The sequence below is a fragment of the Myotis davidii genome, unplaced genomic scaffold (genome assembly GCF_000327345.1).
Source record: "Myotis davidii unplaced genomic scaffold, ASM32734v1 scaffold370, whole genome shotgun sequence".
NCBI classification, from domain to species: domain Eukaryota; kingdom Metazoa; phylum Chordata; class Mammalia; order Chiroptera; family Vespertilionidae; genus Myotis; species Myotis davidii.
Window position 1 is genome coordinate 11703255 of NW_006288615.1, and position 23103 is coordinate 11726357.

At 36.5% G+C, this 23103-nt stretch overlaps 1 protein-coding gene across 5 annotated transcripts in view; it reads left to right on the top strand.

Moving 5' to 3' along the window:
* The window catches only part of ZNF385B (zinc finger protein 385B), a 349071-nt gene that overhangs the window by 274990 nt on the left and 50978 nt on the right, over positions 1–23103 (top strand). For all 5 annotated transcript variants that reach the window (XM_006760561.2, XM_006760563.2, XM_006760566.2 and 2 more), the window contains one exon: positions 20651–20761. In XM_006760561.2, coding sequence (XP_006760624.1) covers positions 20651–20761 — 111 coding nt within the window. The remainder of the gene's footprint in view (positions 1–20650; positions 20762–23103) is intronic.

A 23103-nucleotide genomic window follows, 5' to 3' on the forward strand; every position in this document is an offset into this window, starting at 1 on the left:
GATGAGGGGTGGAAAAAAAAGATACTCTTCAGAACTCTTCAGAATTGAAATAAATTGCGTATTTACCACAATGGATATTATCAATTTAGTGTAATAAAATAAGTATACTAGAAGACACATATACACACATGCTGTGATGTACTGAATATTTGTATCCTCCTCTCCAAATGCATATATTGAAGCCCTAACACTCATGTGAAGATATTTAGAGAAGTGATTAAAGTTAGATGAGGTCATAAGGGTGGGACCCTCATAATGAATTAGTACCCTTCTAAGAAGAGATCTCAGAGAGCTTTACCCACTTCCACCATGTAAGTACATTGTGAGAATACAGCCATTTCTAAGCCAACAAGAGACTTCTCACCAGACTATGTCCATGCAGGAACCCTGATCTTGGCCTTCCCTCCCCCAGAACCATGATAAAATAAATTTCTGTTATATAAGCCACCCAGTCTGTGGTATTTTGTTATGGTAGCCCAACCAGACTAAGACACATGTCCAATGTGTATATTGTATGTGATGATGTGTAGATCAAGTTTCTTTTAACAGCCATATATAGGGAACATATACAGATGTATTTGTTGGACTCCCCAGAGCTATAGTTATAGTCAAGAGCTGCCTCGAGACCACAGTCACCTGTCAGTTTCTCTGCAGATTGGCAGGTGTGTTCCATGCTTATTTTAAATGTCTTTGTCAGTTCTGTCATGTTTTTGCAATTGCTGCAGGAAAGCACAAGTACAATGGAGGTCACTGCTGCTTTATTGCAAGAGACTCAACAATCATATTTTTGTGAAAAATAATCTGATTTTTACTTCCACCTTGAAGTTATTTTTTTTCCTGATGCATGAACAAATATATGGAACAGAGTAAATATTATTTCTAAAAGTGTAAAGTCCCAAATTGCTATAGGATTCTTTGAATCATTCATGACAGGCTGTGAAATGATCTGTATGTTTACCATTTATTTTATCATTCTAGATTCTTTGAAATTATGGGTCGTTCATAGCTTGGCAATAGCAACAATTTTTAATTTTTTTCTTTCTTGTAATATAATTAATAATATATTTATCCAGGAGATGTAAAGTAAAGAAATTGGGAGTCAAAAGTCACATTTTGCTATTAATTCATGCCATGCTTCCTATGAAGTGTTCTTGTATGGAAACTTGAAGTAAGCCAGAACATTTACATTTTTATCTGCTTTTAATGCCTTTATCTACTTAATTAAGTCCTTATTTAAATACTTGGATACATATTTTTTCTTTTATTTGAATTTTTATTTAATTTGATTTAAGTAAAATACTCTCCCTCTGCAAATGCAACCCAAAGGTGAATTTTTGCTGCAGAGTCTTCTTTTTATTCTAGCAATGCTTTACTGTCACTAAAAAGTTATGTATTCCATTTTTTCTACTTGTATGTCTAACTACTTGAAATGACACATTCGTCTCAGTCATATATATATAAAAAAAGAGAGAATATGGTTGATTTTTTACTTTTAGGGTGTGTTTAAAATACATAAGGGTAATATTATTTTATATGTTGTAAAGAAATATATAGTATTAAAATATACCAAGTTGAAATTTTCATGGTTACTCAAACTTACTAGAAAAGGGAGAAGAGAATGGCCTAATATGGCACTTAGACAAGTGAACAGCAGTACTACCCAGATCATTAGAAAAAAAGATGGTTCTAGAAAATTTTTTAAATGTGGTACGAAACTAATGAAGATTTAGTACACATATTTAAGCATAGATTCCTGACTAGAAAATTTTATATCCCTGTTAAATGTGACAGAGCGAAAAGTTATGTAAACATGACCACTAGAAGATAAAATATTGCATCTTCATTATTGTCTCCCTTTCCCCTTGAAACCACAAACATGTCCTTTTTAAATGTAACTCATGTCCCTTGCCTTATTCAAAAGTTTTAAGATTTATCTACTAAAGACTTTGTGTTCACATCTCCCTTTCTCTGCTGACTCTTGAAACCCTTTTAGAAAATGCCAGTATTATTTGTATGTTTTGTATGTATATGTACATGTATGTTTATGTATGTGTGGTTATATGGGTTTTTTCTCCCTAATTAAATTACTTGTTCAGGGCACCTGAACAAAGCATTCATTCGTAACCACCTACTGAATGTGTACATGTGCCAGTCATCGTGCTAAGGAGGAGTTATAGCAAATAAGACAGAAACTATTCACTGTCTGATAGAAATTACTTCCTTTTCTTATATCATTCACCGTAGCATAATGGAGGAGTCTGCTCACAGAGAATAACAGGCAATTCAGTTAATTAAAGCTATCTGAAAACACAGAGTAAGACTTTGATGGGCCTTCATGGGGTACGAGAACACGGGTTTCAGGAGCTCAAGAAAAGAGGCATCCGTAGTCTCACCGTGCTCTGGCCTCTTGCATGTCCCTTTCATTATCCTAGTCTCAACCTCACACAGCTCTGGGGCTTCATTTTTAGTGCTAGAGTTTCAAGGATTATGTGTACTTGGAGGGTACATCAGATTTTCTGGCAAGACAGGTCTTCGGTCTTGGTGCTGTTCCAGCTCAGCATTTTTCAAGAGTAGAGTCAACTTGGAAAAAGTGTCTATGTCAGGTCCTCTTCTTAAAAAAAAAATTATTCTTAACAAATCGTCAGTTAATATAAGAAGATAAAACCAACAACAACCTTATTCTTAAGGTCTCTCAATGAACGAGCTTTTCTGTGCCCGTGGTAAAGTAGGAGAGTTAAATAAATATGAAAAGTAGCAAAATATTATTGGGCATTCCCTCCAGCCCAGAAAATGTATTTCTAAATTGGTTGCTCTATAAACAGCAATTGATGGTGGTGTTCCCTGAGAAACTTTTATCAAAAGCTGGGGAACCCAACCAATAGCACAGAGCATCTTTTTTCCTTCCTCTCTCTCAATTCTTGTATTCAAAATTAAGTCTCAAATCTCTTTTGGAAAGAGGAAAGCATCTTTTGGGATATTCCAGTCCCTTTACTTCTATAGTTGCCATTGAGGGTGCTAAAGATGAATTGAAGTGCTACTTAGCAATCTGTGAAGTTTCAACATCTTAGTAGAGCTCAGTAGGAATCTTGGGAAAATACCTTTTTTCAGAGAGTTAGCTGTTAATTTGGGTTTTTCTTGTCCTGATGCTTGAAATAAGGTGAAAAAAACACACACCCATAAATTATATAAACAAGACCTAATTTTTATGGAATTCTAGTATCAGGGGGCTTTAGCATATTTTTTAAATGTGTTTTTTATTGATTTTCAGAGAGAGAGGAAGGGAGAAAGAAAGGGAGAGAGAGAGAGAGGGAAGAGAAACATCAATCAGGTCTAAACCCAAAACCTAATTTTGTGCCCTGACCGGGGAGAGAGAGACACTGATGTGTGAGACAGAATCATCAGTTGGTTGCCTCCTGCACACCTCCACCTCCTACTGGGGATGGAGCCTGCAACCCGGGCATGTGCCCTGACCAGGAATCAAACTCTGATCTCTTGGTTCATAGGTCAATACTCAACCACTGAGTCACACCAGTCAGGCGGGGTTTAGTGTCATTCTACAATTAGTTTTTAAAAATTCATCTGTATAAGAAATAGGCTACATGTGTCATTGTTGTACCTTTTTTTGCAAATCAGAAGATTGAGGAATATATAATTTCTTCCAGCAGGCAGCTCTGCCACTGAAAGGGGAAAGGCTAAATATTAGACAAGAGTTGGTCTCCACCCTACCATTTCCTAAATTTAAATGTGTGTATTACTCATGTGAGACATAGTTTTTAAAGTACCCAATAAATCCTGTGGCTCCTAAAGTCAGGTTGAAATACTGTCCTTTGCAGTATATTCCATAGAAGATGGGGTTTTTTTCTTGTCCATCTTAATACTTGTTTTCCCTTGTTGTAGACAGTTTCTAGAGCCAGGATCTGAGTGCTATAATAGAACATACTAGTATATTGCTTTTACAGGCTTAGGATTTATATATATATAATTAGAGGTGTACAGAAAGTCTCCAACAATTAAAAACATGTATCTGGGTCTAATTTCTTTGTTTTCTTCAGGTAGACGCCAAACTTCCATAATATATAAAAATGGTCCATTGTAATAATAATATAAGCCACAAAATCTCTATTTCCCAAAACGAGCTGAAGCTATTAGCTGCTAAAATGATTCCTAATAGCCACTATCACATGGCATATACTTAAGTTTTAACTTTTGACATTCTTATCTTCTAAAGGAAATTGTGACATTTGTTTATTTGGTCAGCCACTCATTCATCGGGTATATCCCACCTCTTCCCAAAAGCAACGTGGAGCATTACCTCTCAGAGAAGTAACGCTGCTTGACTTGTTCCAAAGTAAGCTTCTAACAGTCCTACTTGACCTTGACTCTGCTTTATGCCATCTGGGGGAGCAGGAACCCAAGTGGAGGGGAGAGGTGGGTAGAACCACTGACTTCATTGCATAGGGGATGAGCACTGAACTCAGAGACTTGTATCTAGACTAGTTTTCTTTTATCTTGAGAAAGCCACTTTACTCCGCTTTACCTCATTTGAAAACTAGGGATGGTGTAACCTATACCATTACCTCATTAAAATTTGAGTTATGTTTATGGAGAATTGAGGGTATGACTTAATATCTAGAAAATTTCTGGAATTTAATGAGGGCTTAGAAAAAAATTATAACTATATAACATATCACCATACTATTTTTAGTAATTTAAAATACCCACGAATATGAAGTGAGATAATGTTTATTTAAAAAAACCTCTTAAAACAGCAAAACCATTTCTTAAAAATGATATTAAGATTTTTGTGGCTATTTCTATCACTTTGAGCTCTTCTTTCTTAACAACTCCTTTAAATAAACCAAATTATGTTTATCACTGGGGCTCCTGAGGCTACTAGCTGTGTGCATTAGAGCAATCCTAACTAAGTAGATGCTAAGGATATACATATGGCCAAGACATGGTTCTGGAATTAAGAAATTTACACTCAGTTTAAGGTAGCCATGCCTAGAACTAAGCAGGTGCTCAATTGATGTTAGCCGAATGAGACAATAGTAGGGCATTCTTAAAGATCAGTATCACCTGACTGCCTGAAAACAATGAAGAGGGGCTACAATTGAATTTGGAGCAGGACTGAGGAGAGGATACATTGAGTGGAGGCTTGGAATAATTGCAATTGTTTTGGTTGGATTACATTTTTCCTTGTTTACCTTCAATGATGTTTAGATTTTAAAGACAATGTATAAAGGTATTTTGAACATGAGACTGTGTAGCTATGACACATTGTCAGTGAGTCCTAAGACGTAATAATGTTTTCTGTTATACTTTTAAAATACTGCTGATTTCAAAACATAGAACTGTTCTTCTCAAATTATGCATTAATCAAATTGATATTAGTTAAAATGGCAATTTTTAAAAATATTTTAAACTCATCATAGTAGTCAATGTATTGTGTTATCTTTCCTGTAGTGATAGTGAAAATTTATTCTAAACATTTTATGGCTTTTTGACTGTTACAGATCTCCCCTTTCTGCTCCTACCCCTTTTTTTCCTGAATTTAAATCACCAATCACTTAACCTATGCCCTAACAGTGACCTCTAACTCTAAATTTGATGCTTACTCAAAATAGATTAGCAGTTTTATATCATATTCTAAAATATTGTATAGATCTTAAGGGCATGTACATATGTAGGTAAACTTTTTTTTTCTTCAGAATATAAGTATCAGCCTAAATGAAACTTTAACAATTATACAAGCCAAGATAGTCATAGCTCCATAGCTATTAGGAACAGCAGAGAAATGTATCAATCTTTAGACTTCTGTGCCTTTGTGGGTGGGGGGAGGAGAGGTTTAAAATAGGTACTTTTAAAATCAGTTCTTTCATAAAAGAACTTTCCAGAAAGACAGCCTGTAGCACATATCTCATTACTCCTTGTGCAATCAGGCCCTCTATTGTCTTCTGAGAGACAGGCCTGGCCCCTTTGAAAGGTGAGTAGCTTCTGCAGAAGCACTGTGACACCCAGATTCTGCGGAACCATCATTGTGTTACAGAGCAAGAATAATATCAGAATTTCCTGGAAATCAGTCATCACAGGAAGTTAGCAGCAGTTCATCGACTCCTTTTTGTGTTTGCTTCAGCCTCAAGGATAATCACAGAAGATTACAGTCTCCATTTCAGCCCTCCTATCACTGAAATACTCTTGTCTGCCGAGAACACGATTGATTTCCAGAGGCCAGCTTTTTTTTTAAATATATTTTTTGAATATATCTTTATTGATTTCAGAGAGGAAGGGAGAGAGATAGAAACATCAGTGATGAGAGAGAATCATTGATCAGCCATCTCCTGCATGCCTCTTACTAGGGATCGTGCCCTGACCGGACTCTAACCGTGACCTCCTGTTCATAGGTAGACATTCAACCACCGAGTCACGCTGGCCGGAGCTCCAGAGGCCAGTCTTTAACTACAGCTATGGGAGACCACTCCCACTGCAATGGGTTAATAACTGTCAACAATTGTTATTGTAATATTGTTGAGGCAGGAATTTTGTGATTCATGACTAAAATTCAGGAATTTTGTGATACATGAAGTCTTTTAAATTAAAATAACATAATTTCTCATGTTGTTAGATATAGGTACTTGTCCAATTTTAGTGAAAGTGTTAGAGGTTGGAGATTGGGAAAGACAGAGGGGTGAATAAAAATTTCAAATGAGTATTGTGAAGACTTTAAGTGCCAAGCTTCCTGATATTCTGCATTTCAGAAACATTTCTTAAAAATCTTCATAATGAATAGGTAGATTGTAAACACAAACGATTTTTGCTTCATAACATTAAAACTGTAAAAACTTTCATGAATGTTACTGAGGGATTTTGTGTTTCATGACAACTTGCTATATGGTTCATGCAGTTTTTTCTCTATTGCTTGGTTAGGAAATCTTGATGCCGTATCCATGACCAAAGTGTATTTGAAATATAAGCACATTGTTTTTGTTAACCCTCACCCAAGGATAATTTTCCATTGATTTTAGAGAGAGTGGAAGGGAGGGGGAGAGACAGAGTAGAGAAAAACATCAATGTGAAAGAGACACATTGATTGCTGCCCACATGTGCCTGGACCAGTGCTGAGGATCAAGCCTGCAACCAACATACATGCCCTTGATGGGAATGGAACCCACAACCCTTCAGTCCACTGGTCAAAGCTCTAACCACCGAGCAACTTGCCCGGGGAACATTTTTAACTTGATGATGCCACTTGCTGTATTCATTTTTATCTTACATGTGTCACTCTATTCAAAATATGTAGATGCAGAGAGGACTTTATGTACATTTGAAATAAATTTTGTGGATAAAGTAGTTTTACCCAGAAGTGATTCCATTTCCTTACAAATTTTTAAGAAAAGAAAGACCGTTCAGTTTAAACTACTTTGGGTTTGAACTATAGCCTCCTTGCAAATGATGAAAATGATTATAAATCAGATAGATAAATGTAAAATGTCAATGTGTACCATTAACAGAGCCTTATTCAATAAAGCAGTTATTACTGCAGAGAACAGAGGAAGGCACTTTATTAAAGTTCTTTATTTTACTTTACAAGTATGGTATATTTTGCTGAGGAGAGTTAAGTGTGTACACATATACATTCATATAAAATGACAATGGCGAAATGAATAAATGACAAAGTATTTTTATATTACCTGCCCACAAAACCACTTGGATTACTTTTCTAATCAAAGTCCTAAAATAGTAAACGTGATAGTGAGCCTGCAAGAGGAAGGAGGACAAGCAGAAACAATATGGGTATAGCTGTGACATCCTTGAATGGGAACCAGAGAGAGGACTCAGATAAAATGCAAGATGCCCAGTCAAATTGAATTTCAGAGAAATAAGCATATCCTATGCAATATTTGGCATATATTTATACTTAAAAATGATTTTTATTTGCAAATCTGGAACTGTAATAGGAGATTTGGGGTCTAGTCTTAGCTGAAGAGGCTCAAAAGCAGGTTATTAAAATTCTCCAAATCTGTTCCCATTTTCAAGTGAGGAAGTTGAACCGAAGGCATGCTGGTGGGTCTGGGCCTGGCCTATCTGCTTTAACCAGCAGCGCTTTCAGTGTTTCATTGTACTGTGTTTTCAGTAGGAGCCTGTTGTGGAGTAAGGTGAAGGGAAGATTTCGGGACTCAGACTAAAACAAACTAAAAAGTAGTTTGAAGATGGAGATGTTCTCTGACACTTCGCCCATGTAAGGAGAGTGGATGGGGAGTAGAGCCCGTGGTGCTCACACTTGGAGCATTGCAGTTCTACTGCCTTGCATGGAGACTTGTCAGTCCTCAACTATCAGGTTTCTTCTCAGTGCAAGAGTAAAAAATGTGTTGTCTTCCGTTTGAGGGGGGAAATACTTCATTTCTGCTTTGCTTTGCAGAATGAAGAATACTTCCCAACAGGCCCAGGTTTCTGATTTTCACTTCTGCCTGTCTGGTGGGGTTGTCTTTTCATCACACACCTTTTAATCTGTGTCAAGACCTGTTTTGCCTCCGTATCAGGATATATCTGATTAGTTACTGAACAGCCTTTCAAACTTAGCTTTGACAGAATGGTTTTGAAAGAATGTCAGTTAATGCATTTGGCCATTCAGGAAGTGTATTGATTTTTAAATCAAGAAAGCTCATTACTTCCCTAGTCCCTTAGAAAGCCCTTGTAACATTTTTTTTAGCCTGTTTACCAGAAAACAGGCAAACATATTTTTACTTCCTTAGATTTGGAAACTTAGCACCAATAACTTTTTAAAAAATAACTTTTAAAGCTATCGTCATAAGTATGGGCAAGTAATCTAGTTACTTGTATGCCATGTTTTTCTCCTAAAAAATAATTTAAAATTATATTAAAAAAAATATTTCTCAGAATTATTTTTGCCAGTGAATTTTATGTTGTGGAAATTTAATCTTGGAGGCAGTTTTGGGGGTTGTTTTAAAGTCTCTATTTAAAAGAGAAACTTGGCAACAGGAAAGGGCAAGAACTAGGTGACTGTCTTCTAGGTCAGATATTACTCTGTCCTTGCAAACTTCATCATGGATGCTTTCTTCCAATGTGCTGTAGCATAATCACTAAAATGAATATCTTATTTAGTATTTTTCACACCTATTGAAAAAATATTCTTCAGTCCAGTAAAAAAATTTTTTGTTATATTTTACCCTGAGGAGACACAGTTCTAAGTAACATAGGAAACATCTGATTCATTTATTTTAAATTTTCTTGGTGAATCCTGCTCCTGTTCCTGTCACTCTGAATAGTGTACTTGAACTAACTTCGTTGGCATTTTTCTGTGGGCAATATAGTTTATTGTCAACTATATATACCTTGGGATGTTTGGGTTTTTTTTCAAATATGAATATACCTCATTGAGAAATACAAGCTATAAATATTTTGAGGATAGTAACTTTTCCACAGAAAAAATATTAATAGTATTTGTTATCATTTCACTTCTTTTGTGCTATTAAAACTCACTATAGAATACCTTATTAATTCTCTGAAAGATTCTGGTAGTTTTTCACTTTTCTTAAAAAAATTTGCAACTCTTCTCATACTGCTTCAAAAGGGCATCTAATAATTTTTTATGAATGCTATTGTTACCTTGTCTTTTACAGATGTTATAGATCTTTCATATCTATACACATCCATTGGCCAAAATTTATTTTTGTTATAGGACCATCAAATTTTAATAAAATGGAAACCCTTTCAAGAACTTTTCTTGTGTCCTCATGGAAAAATACTTCTTGTTCCTAATGGTTTCTAGTCATATCTAAGTATTTGCTTCTTCACGAATGGAAACAAACAAAGGAAAGGACTTAGGAGACATAATTAATAATTACCATCGTGCTTTTTACCTACATTGAAAGGAGAAATTGCAATTGGGTTGAGGGTGGTCTGCTCTCCCTGATGCATCACATCAACCAATTAGACCTTTCTAAAGATATTTTTTAAACCTGAATATGGATACATATGCAATTGAATTTCAGTTCTTTAGTTTACACATCTAATGTTTGCGTAGGAACATCAACACCCAGAACATTGCTGGGTGTGTGTGTGTCCATGCAATGAGGTATGAGTGGACCTTCAATTAAGTCTCATAACCATTGCTGACATAGCTGAAAGTCTTATTTGTTAAACTGAACTTTTTGAAATGCTCTTTGATGTGGCTTCTTAAATTACCCAGCGGCATAACTACAGCTTTGCTGCATCACCCTTGATCCCTGGCAGCATGGAAAATCACCAGGGATGTGGAGCCAGCCAAGAAAATGGAACATTTTACATTTGTACTGACCATATTTATTACATAAAAGAATCTACTGTCAGAGTTAGACATTCAGTTTCAGTAAAGCCCACAGGTCTAATCTTACGGCAGCTCCCATTTACAAAATAACTATTGACTGAAAAAGAACTTTAAAAAGTATTCCTTTTACCCAGCACAATTTAAAAATTATCTGTCAAAAGTGTTAAACTAGTGTTCCACTAAAGAGAGTGAGGTGGTGAAAGTCCCATTCATTTGCTTTTAGCTTTTTTGCTTTTACCATTTGGTAACTCTTTAAAGTTCTAAAAGTGCTACAAACGAAAAACATTTTCTTGTAATATCGTCACAAAACAACTCAGATATTAGACAAAAATATGTATTTATTTAAAAACCAAAAGAAGTAGCTCATGGTCATTTTTCTATTCACTAAGTCCCAGGCCAATCACACTGTACAGAAACCCACTAGAAGGGTCTCCAGGTGAGATGCGTCTGGCAGGTAGAGAACTTCCAACACGCAGAACACTTTGGTTTCCCTTTCTCCTCGGGGAGATGATGACAGCGGTGGCTCTGACATTCAGTGGTTCTCTTGGGACTTGGGATGTGAATAAAACCTTCTGCAAAGGTCTCACAGACCACTTTGAAAGCTGAAGAACATGGCCCTTACTCTACAGTTGTTACAAGTTGTATGCATTTGCATTATGTATCAACTGTCCTAATTCATCGAATAATGTTCTTATTTTTATATATTTAGTATGGTTTTATATATAAAAGTATCTGCATCCCAATTATATCAAGACAACCAAAATGTTTACAGGAATTATTCATAGCAAAATATTGTCTCATTATCCTGTTGTAATTTTTTCAAAGCAGTACAAAGTTGTGTACTTACACTGTTGAAATAACTTGTCACTTTAGATATGTCCCCCAAACTAGAATATTGTGTTCTTGAAGTCCGTTCTCCACTCTATTTGCAACTCCTAAAGGAGTACATGATAGCCACTTAATAAACTTTTGTTAAATAAATTAATTTTCAAGAAGCATAGTTTTTGTGCAAAACTGGAAGTTATTTATAAATGTATGATATGTTGTAAAGCAGCAAAACTTCCCAAGAACAGAACTAAGTTGATATGAAATACTCACCCTCTAAAAAGGTTGCATCATTTACTATCAGAGCAGTCTAGAAAGAGGATATTATTTTATGACAAAACACAAATCTCTTAGCATCCTACCCTATATTTCTTTTTATTCTTACACACACACACACACACACTCACACACACAAATGGAATTTATCAAAAGCAACAACAAAAAACACAACTGGAAATGCAGTGTAGTTTTACTTTCAAAATAGATCTTCAAAGTAGATCACAGTGTTTTTGCCTTATACTAGTTACCCATTTTGTCAATGGAATATGCAACTTGTTTGATGAATCCCAGAACTTTGTCTGACTATATGGAATCTGAGTAAAAGATATCAAGCTTTCTAAATCCATTTACAGAACAAGGGGGCGGGCAGGGGAAGGAAATTCTAATCTATGCTCTCCACCGATTGTTTCAAATAAGTGGGCCAACTCCCACTTGTATTTTCTACTGGGAATATTGACCACCACTAGGGAAGCTCTGGAAAAGGATTTTAGGATCCCGCTTCATTTCTCAGTAATCAGATACTGTTAATTGTCAGCCAGCCTCAAAATACTTAAAAGCCTACTACATTTTGATAAAATAGTGATGGTGGTGGTGGTGGTAGTACTTTGTTAGGTCTGAGACTTAGATATAAGGTGAACTATTATTAAGTATGTGTTGTGTTGTGTTACGTTAGCCTTTATGCCAGTAAGGAATGGCTGGTTAACTTTCTGGTGGAGTAATGGTATTCCAGTAGAAAGGGGACATATTTGATTTTGTTTTCATGGCACAGGCAATATGTGGTTTCAGCAATGAGCTGGGGATTCTTGGGGGAAGTACCTTTCCAAACATATGGGTCTTGGCTGAATCAATAGTCTGTGGAAGAGTGGCGTGCCAGTTGTCTTCCTTTCAATGACAATGATGGTTTCAGGTGGGACCTTGTTAGGGTACCTGAGTGGGAAAAGCAGTGTCAGTGTGGCAAGTCACAGCTTTTACACATTCCAGATGCAAAAATGCAGGTCTCACAGTAGCATGCAATCCCACTATAATGTTCTGTGTGGTTTATTTTTGTTGAGCCTTCTGATTTGAAATCCAAAGCAGTACAAAGTTGTGTGGCTGAGCAAATGTTGCCAATGATATGCAGTTGTTTGTATTTTTTGATAGTTGAGAAAAAAATAGTCTTTGTGATAGTTGTGTCTGTTTTATTTCTATTTAAGTTGTCAATGACTTGATAACAGTAAAACAGTAATATAAAAGCATGTAGCCAGAGTGTGTGTGTGTGTGTGTGGGTGTGTGTGTGTGTGTGTGTGTGTGTGTGTATAAAAGCCTAAGCATCCCTTACAACTGGTCAGCAGATTGACCGGTCTACCGGTAGCTATAATGCACACTGACCACCAGGGGGCAGATGCTTAAATGCAGAAGCTGCCCTCTGGTGGTCAGTGCACTCCCACAGCCAACCTCCTGTGGTCCCTCCCCCCAGTCATCTGGCCAGGCCAAGGGACCCCACCTGTGCACGATTTTGTGCACTGAGCCTCTAGTCTTATATAATAAAGAGGTAATATGTAAATTGACCATCATGCCCTTGCACAAGACGGCCACTCCCATGTGGACACAGATGGCCACCCCTATGTGGGCACAAGATGGCTACCATAAGATGGCCAGCAAGAGAGGGCAGTTGTGGGCGATCAGGCCAGCAGGGGAGGGCAGTTAGGGGTGACCAGGCAAGCAGGGGAAGGCCGTTGGGGGCGACCGGGCCCCTAGGAGAGGGCAGTTGGGGCAACCAGGCCAGCAGGGGAGGGCATTTGGGGAAACTGAGCCAACAAGGGAGGGAAGTTGGGGCGACTGGGCCTGCAGGGGAGGAAGGGCACTTGGGGGGGACCAGGCCTGCAAGGGAAGGCAGTTAGGGGGGACCAGGCCTGCAGGGGAGGGCAGTTAGGCATCAATCAAGCTGGCAGGAGAGTGGTTAGGGGGCAATCAGGCAGGCAGGCAGGCGAGCGGTTGGGAGCCAGCAGTCCCAGATTGTGGGAGGGATGTCCAACTGCTGGTTTAGGCCCGATCCAAGGGATCCCATACTGGAGAGAGTGCAGGTTGGGCTGAGGGGCAAACCCCCAGTGCACGAATTTTGTGCACCGGGCCTCTAGTCCTACCTAATAAAAGGGTAATATGCAAATTAACCATCACTCCATCACAAAGATGGCAGCTCCCATAGACCCAAGATAGCAGCACCCAGTCCTCTCAGCCCTGCTGGAGTCCCCCAGTCCAGGGGGAGGGGGACTGAAATGAGTAGCATGAGTGGCCTGGTGGAATGCTTGCTTCATTGCCACGGTGATGAGGCAAGCATTCCACACCAGCCACAGAGGGCCTCTGGGCAGTGGGCACGGAGTGGGGGAGCAAAACACTTGTGTCGTCGCCCTGACTGCAGATGGGCCCCTGGGCCATGGAGAGCCTCTGGGCAGTGGGTGTGGAACAGCCAGGCCCCACAGAGAGCTACTGGTGCATGGATTCGTGCACAGGGCTACTAGTTTAAATATAAAAGGCAAAGCCTTTTTTGAAGTAACTTCAGAGAAATATTGCTCTTCTGTGACATAGCTATCACTTTTATATGTGTCACTTCACGAATATGTGAAGTTCTAATGAGACCCTATTATCATATTCTTTTCTATAAATCCAGTATTGAAAAAAGGTAGGGATGAAAAGTTGTCATTCTTTTTGTACTACTGTAATTGCATAATATCTCAGTTACAAAAAACCGATGCTTTGCCAAACTTCCAGAAAGCCCTAAATCACAAGGGTTTAGTAAGTGAAGTCCTCTTTAGAGTAAAACCAGGACAGGTGCAAAATATGACTGTCGACTGCTATGTGTAATCTCCAAGTATTCCCAGAAATTTCTCTGTGTGTGTGTGTGTGTGTGTGTGTGTGTGTGTTTGTGTGCACACACACGTGTGTGTAATCCCAACAGTTACACTGGGGGAAGAGGCCTGGACAGCTCCTTCTTTATTTATGACTTTCCTGAAGTTGCACAAAGAGAAATTAGTTTATCCTAAGAAGGGCATAAATAGGTCAAAAAGAGAAAAGCAAGACACTTTTCTAGGAAATCTCTATTTAGGCACCAAGTAGGCCCTATGTGTAGTTTCACTAGGCAGCTGCCTTCCAGGCTCCAAAAATTCTAGGTACAGCCATCCTTTTGTCCCAAATCTCACACCCTATGGGAGTGCCATGCACAATACCCATCTTCCCTGCTCAGTGTTCCATTAGGGATCACGGTGAGGAGAGACTCCTGCCTGAGTCTGAATCCTGGCTTCAGGTCTACAAACTTGAGGGAGACAAGTTACTAAGCCCCTCAAAGCCTCAGATGCCTTATTTGTAAAAGGAGGATAATAATGGTATCTCCCTTGTGATGGTGGAGACTACACAGATAATCCCTTAGGATAGTTCCTGGCACTTAGTAAGAGCTCTGTAAAGCTAAGCTGCTGTTATTATAATGTTTAATAGTATTATTACACAACTGGAAGAGGAATTAAAAGGCAAATATCTCTGGGAGGATAACACACTTATGTCACTCCTAAAGGGAGGATCCTGAGTGCTTAAAGTTGAAAAATCAGAAAAGGAGAGAAAGCTCAAAATAGGGGTGGGGCAGAGGAGAAAGACTTCTATGTAACTTCTTGTGCCACTTTTTTTACTGAGTAGTCCCTTCTTGTCTCACCTTCAAATTTAATAGAGTTTATACTGCCTTTTTTCACTTTTCAATTTTTATGATTAGGTCCTTTCTAGTGTTTGACTCACCCTACCCCATCTAGTCTGGGACAGCATCAAAAACATATTAGGCTCCCAGAAATGTTTGTTGGATGATTGATTTTTACATTTTAAAAGCCAAAAACCTGGTATCTACTTCTGTTTAGTGGAAAAGCTAGTATTGTCTACTATAATCTATAATAATAAAAGCATAATATGCTAATTAGACCAGACATCCTTCCGGACGTCCTTCTGGATGACCTTCTGGATGAAGGCCAAGGCGGCCACCGCAGCAGGCGGAGGCCAAGGCAGAGGAAGCAGCCGAGCCCCTTGCAAAAATTTTGTGCATCGGGCCTCTAGTTGTACAATAAGTGCTCACCAAATGATTTTTAGAACACTGGTTAAATAGATGGCTAAATTTAAGATGAAATTTTCCCATCTTTAATAATAGTATGGGTATCCAGCCATTTAACCCCATTAAAAAAGCCTTATACAATTCCTTGTACAATTTGTTCATTTAAAAGTAATATAAACATTTTTGCTTTTTAGTTGGGCAGTGTTCAATTTACTCCCAGACCCAGTCCCACTGGATGGCTAGTGAAATCTTAAGACTCTTACAATACAATTTAAACTTCAAGCCTATGGACAAATATTGAGGTCGTGGAAAAGCTTGTAATTCTGTTTTTGATGCCTAAAGCTTCCTCTGGCAATGCTGTCTAGAATCTAGATATCACCCAGTAGGAAGCCCTTTGGTCGTGGAGCCCCTCCCTGTTTCTCTCCCCTCCCACAGTGCTCACCCTGCCCTTAGTGAAGTGCTGCAGTGTTTCTCTTCCCTGCGGCTGGGTTTTATTGGAGCTGCATATTTGTATATGATGGCTTGTACTGTGTAGACATACATTACTTTCTTGGTACACTCAGTGAAAGTCGTGATCTTTTAAAAAAAATCACACACATTTATGGTTCCATAATCTGGTGAATATACCAAAGATACCTATCTGTTCTTATTTTGAGACTGAAAATAGAATAGATAGTATAATAAGGTCAGCTTCATTAGTTTCATTTTTGTAATAGTTAAATTTTCCTTACATAGCCTCCAGTTATCTCCTTGATACTTGGTAACAGCCACAACCCCATTTTTCATTTTTATTACCTACCAGTTAATTGCACTAATAGGTTTTGCTTTCATTTCTACATGATTTTCATTAGACAAAGGGGCAAATGTTAACTCTTGCTGCTTTTTAGTTAGTAAGCATTTCAGGCTTTTAAAGCAGAGATTAACAAAGAAAATAGATTTTTAAAATTTTTATATAAATGTGTTTCTAGTCTCAAAAGTGCAGATTACTTCTAACTTTTAGCCTTTTAGAAAAGAATGGGCTTATTTTTTTTAATATATTTTATTGATTTTTTACAGAGAGGAAAGGAGAGAGATAGAGATAGAGAGTTAGAAACATCGATGAGAGAGAAACATCGATCAGCTGCCTCCTGCACATCCCCCAAGAATGGGCTTATTTAGGACCATTAAATTGTGTCAGGTAAGGAATACTAATAACTAGAACTATATGGTAGACACGGGTTTTTCCTTTTTTTAAAAAAAAGTGTTTTCAGGATTATTTATCAATTAATCTCAATCTTTTCAGTCCACAGACCACTTTCTTGTGCAATGTGAACTAACATGAGCTAATTTAAGTATTTAAGGAGGAATTTATTCATTTAAAAGTGAAATAAACATTTTAATAAAGATGTTAGAAGACACTTGCTCATCTATAATAATAAAAATGTAATATGCTAATTAGACCAGACGTCCTTCTGGACGTCCTTCCTTCCGGACAAAGCCACAGTGGGCAGGGGCCGAGGCAGAGGTGGTAGTGGCCCCTGGCCATGGCTGCTGGGCAGGGGCGGGCGCCAAGGCCCTTGCACAAATTTCGTGCATCGGGCCTCTAGTTTTTAATAATCAAATGTCTTTTGAATGTCAGTTGAATCTTTAAAAATAAGTTTGTCATATAATTGCTATGCCTCCAATAATTTTCCCAAGTATTCTATATATGAAATTATTATGATATATACATATAGTTTGATGACACTAAATTGAATCACTTACATGTATCACGTTTTAGGATTTATGAGAATGTTTTAATTCATCTTGATTGTTTTATTTCTCCTAAAAATTGGTGATTGAATAAAATTATTACCATTGATTTAGTTACACATATCTCATTATGAGAACTTACATTGGATTAATGGGAGGAAAATTTAAGTTAGTATAAGTTTACATCATAGTTATTTTCATCTAACTTTTAGAATATTGTAAGAATAAGAAAATGATCAGATTTTTATGACTTTATAACTTTTAAAAAGGAGAGAGAAAGAGATCTAAAAACATTTTCTATGTTCTTGACAAGTCTGGACCTCACTGAAATTTCTCAGGTATTTGTGATTAAGACATCAGATGGAAAATACACAAAATATAATCGAAACAGTTTCAGTTTCAAGGTACCAGATGATTTGGCAAATGGAGCATTCTTTTCTCTCCCACTGCAAGTTTTCTTTCAATTTAATCATGTTCCTCAATTGATGAATAAGAAATATAAGTATAGAATTCTGTGATAAGTAGCAGAGAAAGATAAAAGAGATTTAGGCAGGGAAAAAACAAGTGGATCTTTTCCTGAAATACTACCTATAAGAAAATAGAGAATCAAGTGGAAAGTGGAAACTATCTCTTCCAAGTGACAAATATGGAGGATGAAATTTTTATGACAGGTGATGAGGGTCAGGGTAAAAAGGCTGTTTATTTAATTAATTTTATAGGTACAAGTAGGATTATGTATATAAAGTACAGAAGCTAATTCTGGTTAGAGTTTCTTAAAGGAACTGCCTTAGTTGGCTTTTCAGGGAGTAGGTGGCTGGGAATACATCTGCCTTTATAATTGAATATATTCTGTTTTAAAGTATACCATATAAATGTGCGTATATGTATATGTATATATATATTGATTTCAGAGAGGAAGGGAGATAGATAAATAGATAGATATAGATATCTAGATATATGAATATCTAGATATCTATATCTATACCTATATCTATATCTATTAGTGATGAGAGAAAATTATTGATCAGCTGCCTCCTGCATGCCCCACACCAGGGATTGAGCTTGCAACCTGGGCATGTGCCCTGACAGGGAATTGAACCGGGACCTCCTGGTTCATAGTTCAATGCCCCACCACTGAGCCATGTCGGCCGGGCATGCCTTTGTATTTGGAGTTCTCAGCCACAATTCACCTGTCAGGACAGAGAGCTTTCTACCTTGGGAATATACATGGAAAATTTTAGGCTGATGCACAAACATGAGATTGGAGTAGGATAAATTTGTGCCAGAAATTATTTTTTAAATTATGTAGGTTGATAATTTCAAAAATGTAACGGGGACGTTTATTTTCAAGGGTCATGTCGGACCTGTCAGAAAATATCTTGGTTTACTAAAAACTTAGGGCTAGATTTTTGTAGCTGTATCTTTTGTCTGTATTTCTATACTGTGGTATGGGAACAACTGGGATATGTGTATTTATTTCATATGATGAAAGTTTTCATTTTTAATGTTGAGTAATAAGAAAGCATGTACATTAAAACTATGGTTTCATAATTATTACTGTGTTTTTTTAAAAGTCTATTTTACTTTGACTTAAAGAAAAAACTTGAATAATAACAAAATAGTACATGGATATGGCAAAAATAATGAAAGTGGCATGTGAAAACTAGTGTTTGAGAATATTCATATAGTTTTATTCCATGCAGTTTACGCATCACCAGATGTAGTTTTTAGAGCCTGAGAACAGAAAGTATCTCAATAAAATGCTTTCATTTGTTTAACTTTGCAAAACAGTGTAGTTTTTTATTCTATCAACATAGGTATGATATTTTATTTTCCTGTCCAAACTAATTTTCTATTTCTGGTAACAATCAGAAAGTATAGTTTCATGTTTTAAAAATGGATAGATGAAACTTAACTGTGTGCACTTGTGTGCACTTAACTGTGTAAACTAAGAAAGTGAACATTGAGATTTTAATGCCCATGGATACTTGTTTTTTTATTCTCATTAAATAAAATTTAATATAATCAATTTTTGCCTTGAACATATCAAATCCCCAGATTTCCCAGTAATTTTATTTTACAATTAGTAGTTAAGCATGATCCTATAAAACTTTTTTTCTTTTACTTTGTAAATTATTATACATAAAATGGACTTTGGGGGAGTGTGTATAATTTTATGAATGTGAACACATGTATAAATTGTGTGACCACCACTGCAATCAGGTTACAGAATCGTTCTATTACTCCAGAAAACTCCCCTCTTTGAAATTTTAAGTGTCCCAAACCACATAACTGTTTTTATAGTAGCAATGCAGTTAGTATCTCACTTAAACTTGTAGCAAAAATGGGCTACTTTACTATTCAATAATTCTGTAATCCATCCTTCTTTCTAATGTACTTAAGTTTTTTAGTTGCTAATTTTACATTTAGTTGATTTATACTCCTGACCAGGGATAGTCTTAGTTTCTCCTCTCTACCAAATATCATCAACTAATCCAACCCTAAGCTCTAACCTCAGGAGATTTCCTAGATGAGGGTGTGTCAGTTTGTGTTACATCTGTTTATCAGTACTGCTTTGTTTATCATCTGCATTGTTGTTTGAACTGCCAGTTGTCCAATGTTAATGCTGGAGATTATTATCTGGAGTACACAAGAGAATCACCGCTGTGTCTCTCTTTTTATAGGCTCTGCAAATAGTGTTCTTTCTTTCTCCAAGTGTTTTTGTAGCTTTGTGCCATACTTTTGCCGTGGTTGAGTACTTTCATCACTGTATGTTTTTATGAATATGTAGGATATATGTAAACCAAAGGGAGGAAAGTCACACGTTATAAGTCAAAAACTTGCTCGACACGTAAACAAGGGTTGCACAGTAACCTATCTGTTATGGGCATTTCCAGTAGAATGAATGTTATCTATAGTATATGAAAAGTAATAAATTATTTTAAAATTAAGATAACATTTTCTGGGCTGTGAGACAAGCCTGTAACTTATGACTTTGCCATAAATCAAAATTTAAGAAACTGAAATATATCTGTAATAATTGTCATTGAGGCCATTTCAGACTTTCATAAATATTATCACCTTATATAGGGAAAATATTAACAAGTTAATTTTCACTTTGACCTTTGGAATTTAAATATCCTTGTTTTATGATTCTTTTAAGGTTTTTCAAGACTCCATGTATGACTATGATTTCTTGGGATGTTGGATTCTCCTCTGATTTGTGCTATGATTTCAAACCAGTTTATTATTTTTGATTTTTTCAAGTCCTGGAAACAGTACATTACTACTGAATGGGAGTCTTTATTATCCTTGTTTGGGAATGAAGATAAAGCCTTAAGGAATAATACAGCTATTTTTACTTGCTCACACTATTTTCTATCCTTTGAAGTTATAAAATGATTATTTTATCATTTGCTCTTCAGATGGATCCTGTGCAAAAAGCAGTTATTAACCACACGTTTGGAGTGTCCATTCCCCCAAAGAAGAAACAAGTTATTTCTTGTAATGTCTGTCAGCTTCGCTTTAATTCGGATGTGAGTATCACCTTTTCCCTGCTCTCTGTAGTCTGTCAAGCTGGAACTCTGATTGTTCTGGGTGTATACATCTCTTCATATTTACATATTGTCTAGTAGCCACTCCTCTTGGTGGCCCACTTACTTCAGTGTGCCAGATTTTCCAGGGATTTGGATTCAACACTAGAAACTTGAGCATTAGAGGGGCTAATATTAAAAAAATCAAGGCTTTCTGTAGGTAATCAATCTCATCAATACCATTTTACACTTAACCTCACCAATTATGTTTACTTTTGAAAAATACTTAAATAGTAGAAAATATTTTTTAAAGTTTACACTGCAATGAAGGTATGAAAAAAATGTAATACATGCTAAAGAAAATCAGTTACTACTCTTGCTCCCAAGTGTTATGTTTCATGTGTGTGCACCAAATCATACTAAACACCCAAGAAAGTAACTTATTACACAATTTATATTTTCTCAGACATGAAAATATAGGAAAAGGTTAGTAAATTATTTTATCTAACCACTTTAATTATCCTGCTAAAAAAGGATAACAAGAAAAAAGTACAAATTAATATTTATGAAAGTTGATTTTCAAATTAGACATAAAATAACATGAAATCAAAATAAATTATATTATAATGTTTATAATGAAACCCAATTACCAAGTAAAGCCAATGACCAATGCAAATCTGAATCTGAAGATTCATATCTATGTGATATTTCTTGAGTTACTCCACCCGAGAAGCCATTTTATAAAACATTGTTATAGGGTTTATGTTTATTGGAAATACTAAAATAATAAATACTGTATATACTATTACATAATTGCACTTATATAACTTTCTGAAAAGGAAAACTATGGAGACAGAAATCAGATCAGTAGGGACTCATGATGGGGCTAGGGAACTGAATACAAAAGGGCATGAAAGAAGTTTTTAGGGTGTATGTCTTAATTGGTACGGTGATTATACAACTGTTTTTATTTCTCAAAACTCATGAAACTTAATACCTAAAAAGGAATTTTTCTGTCAGTAAAGTATAACTCAGTAAACCTGACTGGGAAAAAAAAATCAATTTGATAGGAATAGAAATATGTTGTAAATAGAAGAATAATTAATTATAGAGACATAACTACTAGAGACATATTAAAGTACAATATGACTATGGGACTTAAGGTGTAATAATTTAAGGACTTTTACAAGAAAAGACAGAATAATGAATACTGAAATAGATCCAAGTATATTTAACATCTTTGCATAGATATTTTACAAATGTCTACAGTCACACAGGGAAATTAAAATATCCGTAACTGTATGAATATAAAATTAAAATGTTCACTACTTAACTGACTCCTTACAAAAGGAAGGCCCACCTGAGGACATGCTTTAGCATTCCCAGTGCAGCAATACTAGATATTGAAAACATCTGACAATACAATGCAATAAATTGCAAAGTGAATCTATATAAATATTGCTAAAGAGGCAGATTCCCATGAAGTCTGTGAATGTCATGTTAGAGAACTGTTCGATACAAAGCCACTGATAATGAGGATATTAGAAAAGGTAACTTGATAAGAGAAAAATAACAAGGTTGATGACAGACTCTTCAAAACACAAGGCTTGACTATCAAGTGAATAATAGGGTCTTTAGGCAACTATGAATTCCTTGAATTAAAACATAATAACAACAATATATTTACATGGTTCAAAAAGCAAATTTTAAGAGATACAATGAAAAATCTGTTCCATCGCATTCCCCATCCTCCCATGTTCCATGCTGTTCCTGTCTATCTGTAACCACTTTAATATTTCTTGTATATATTTCCTGGGTCTGTTTATGGAAAGAAAACCAAGTATGAATATATACTCTTATTTCATCCCTTTTCTACATAAAAGGTAGTGTACTTTTCTTTGCCTCCTTTTTTTACATAAAAATATATCCTGGAAAATTTTCCCCTATCCAAACATAGAGAGCTTCCTCACAGGTTTCATACAGATATGCTAGGCCAGCGGTTCTCAACCTATGGGTCGTGACCCCTTTGGGAATTGAATGACCCTTTCACAGGGGTCGCCTAAGACCATCGGAAAAAACATATATAATTACATATTGTTTTTGTGATTAATCACTATGCTTTAATTATGTTCAGTTTGTAACATGAAATTGGGGGTCACCCCAACATGAGGAACTGTATTAAAGGGTCACGGCATTAGGAAGGTTGAGAACCACTGTGCTAGGCAAACAATCATCAACCGTTCGACCAGTCATTATGATGTGCACTGACCACCAGGGAGCAGACGCTCTGACCAGTCGCTACCCCCTGGTGGTCAGTGCACTTCCACAGTGGTAAGCGCCTCTCA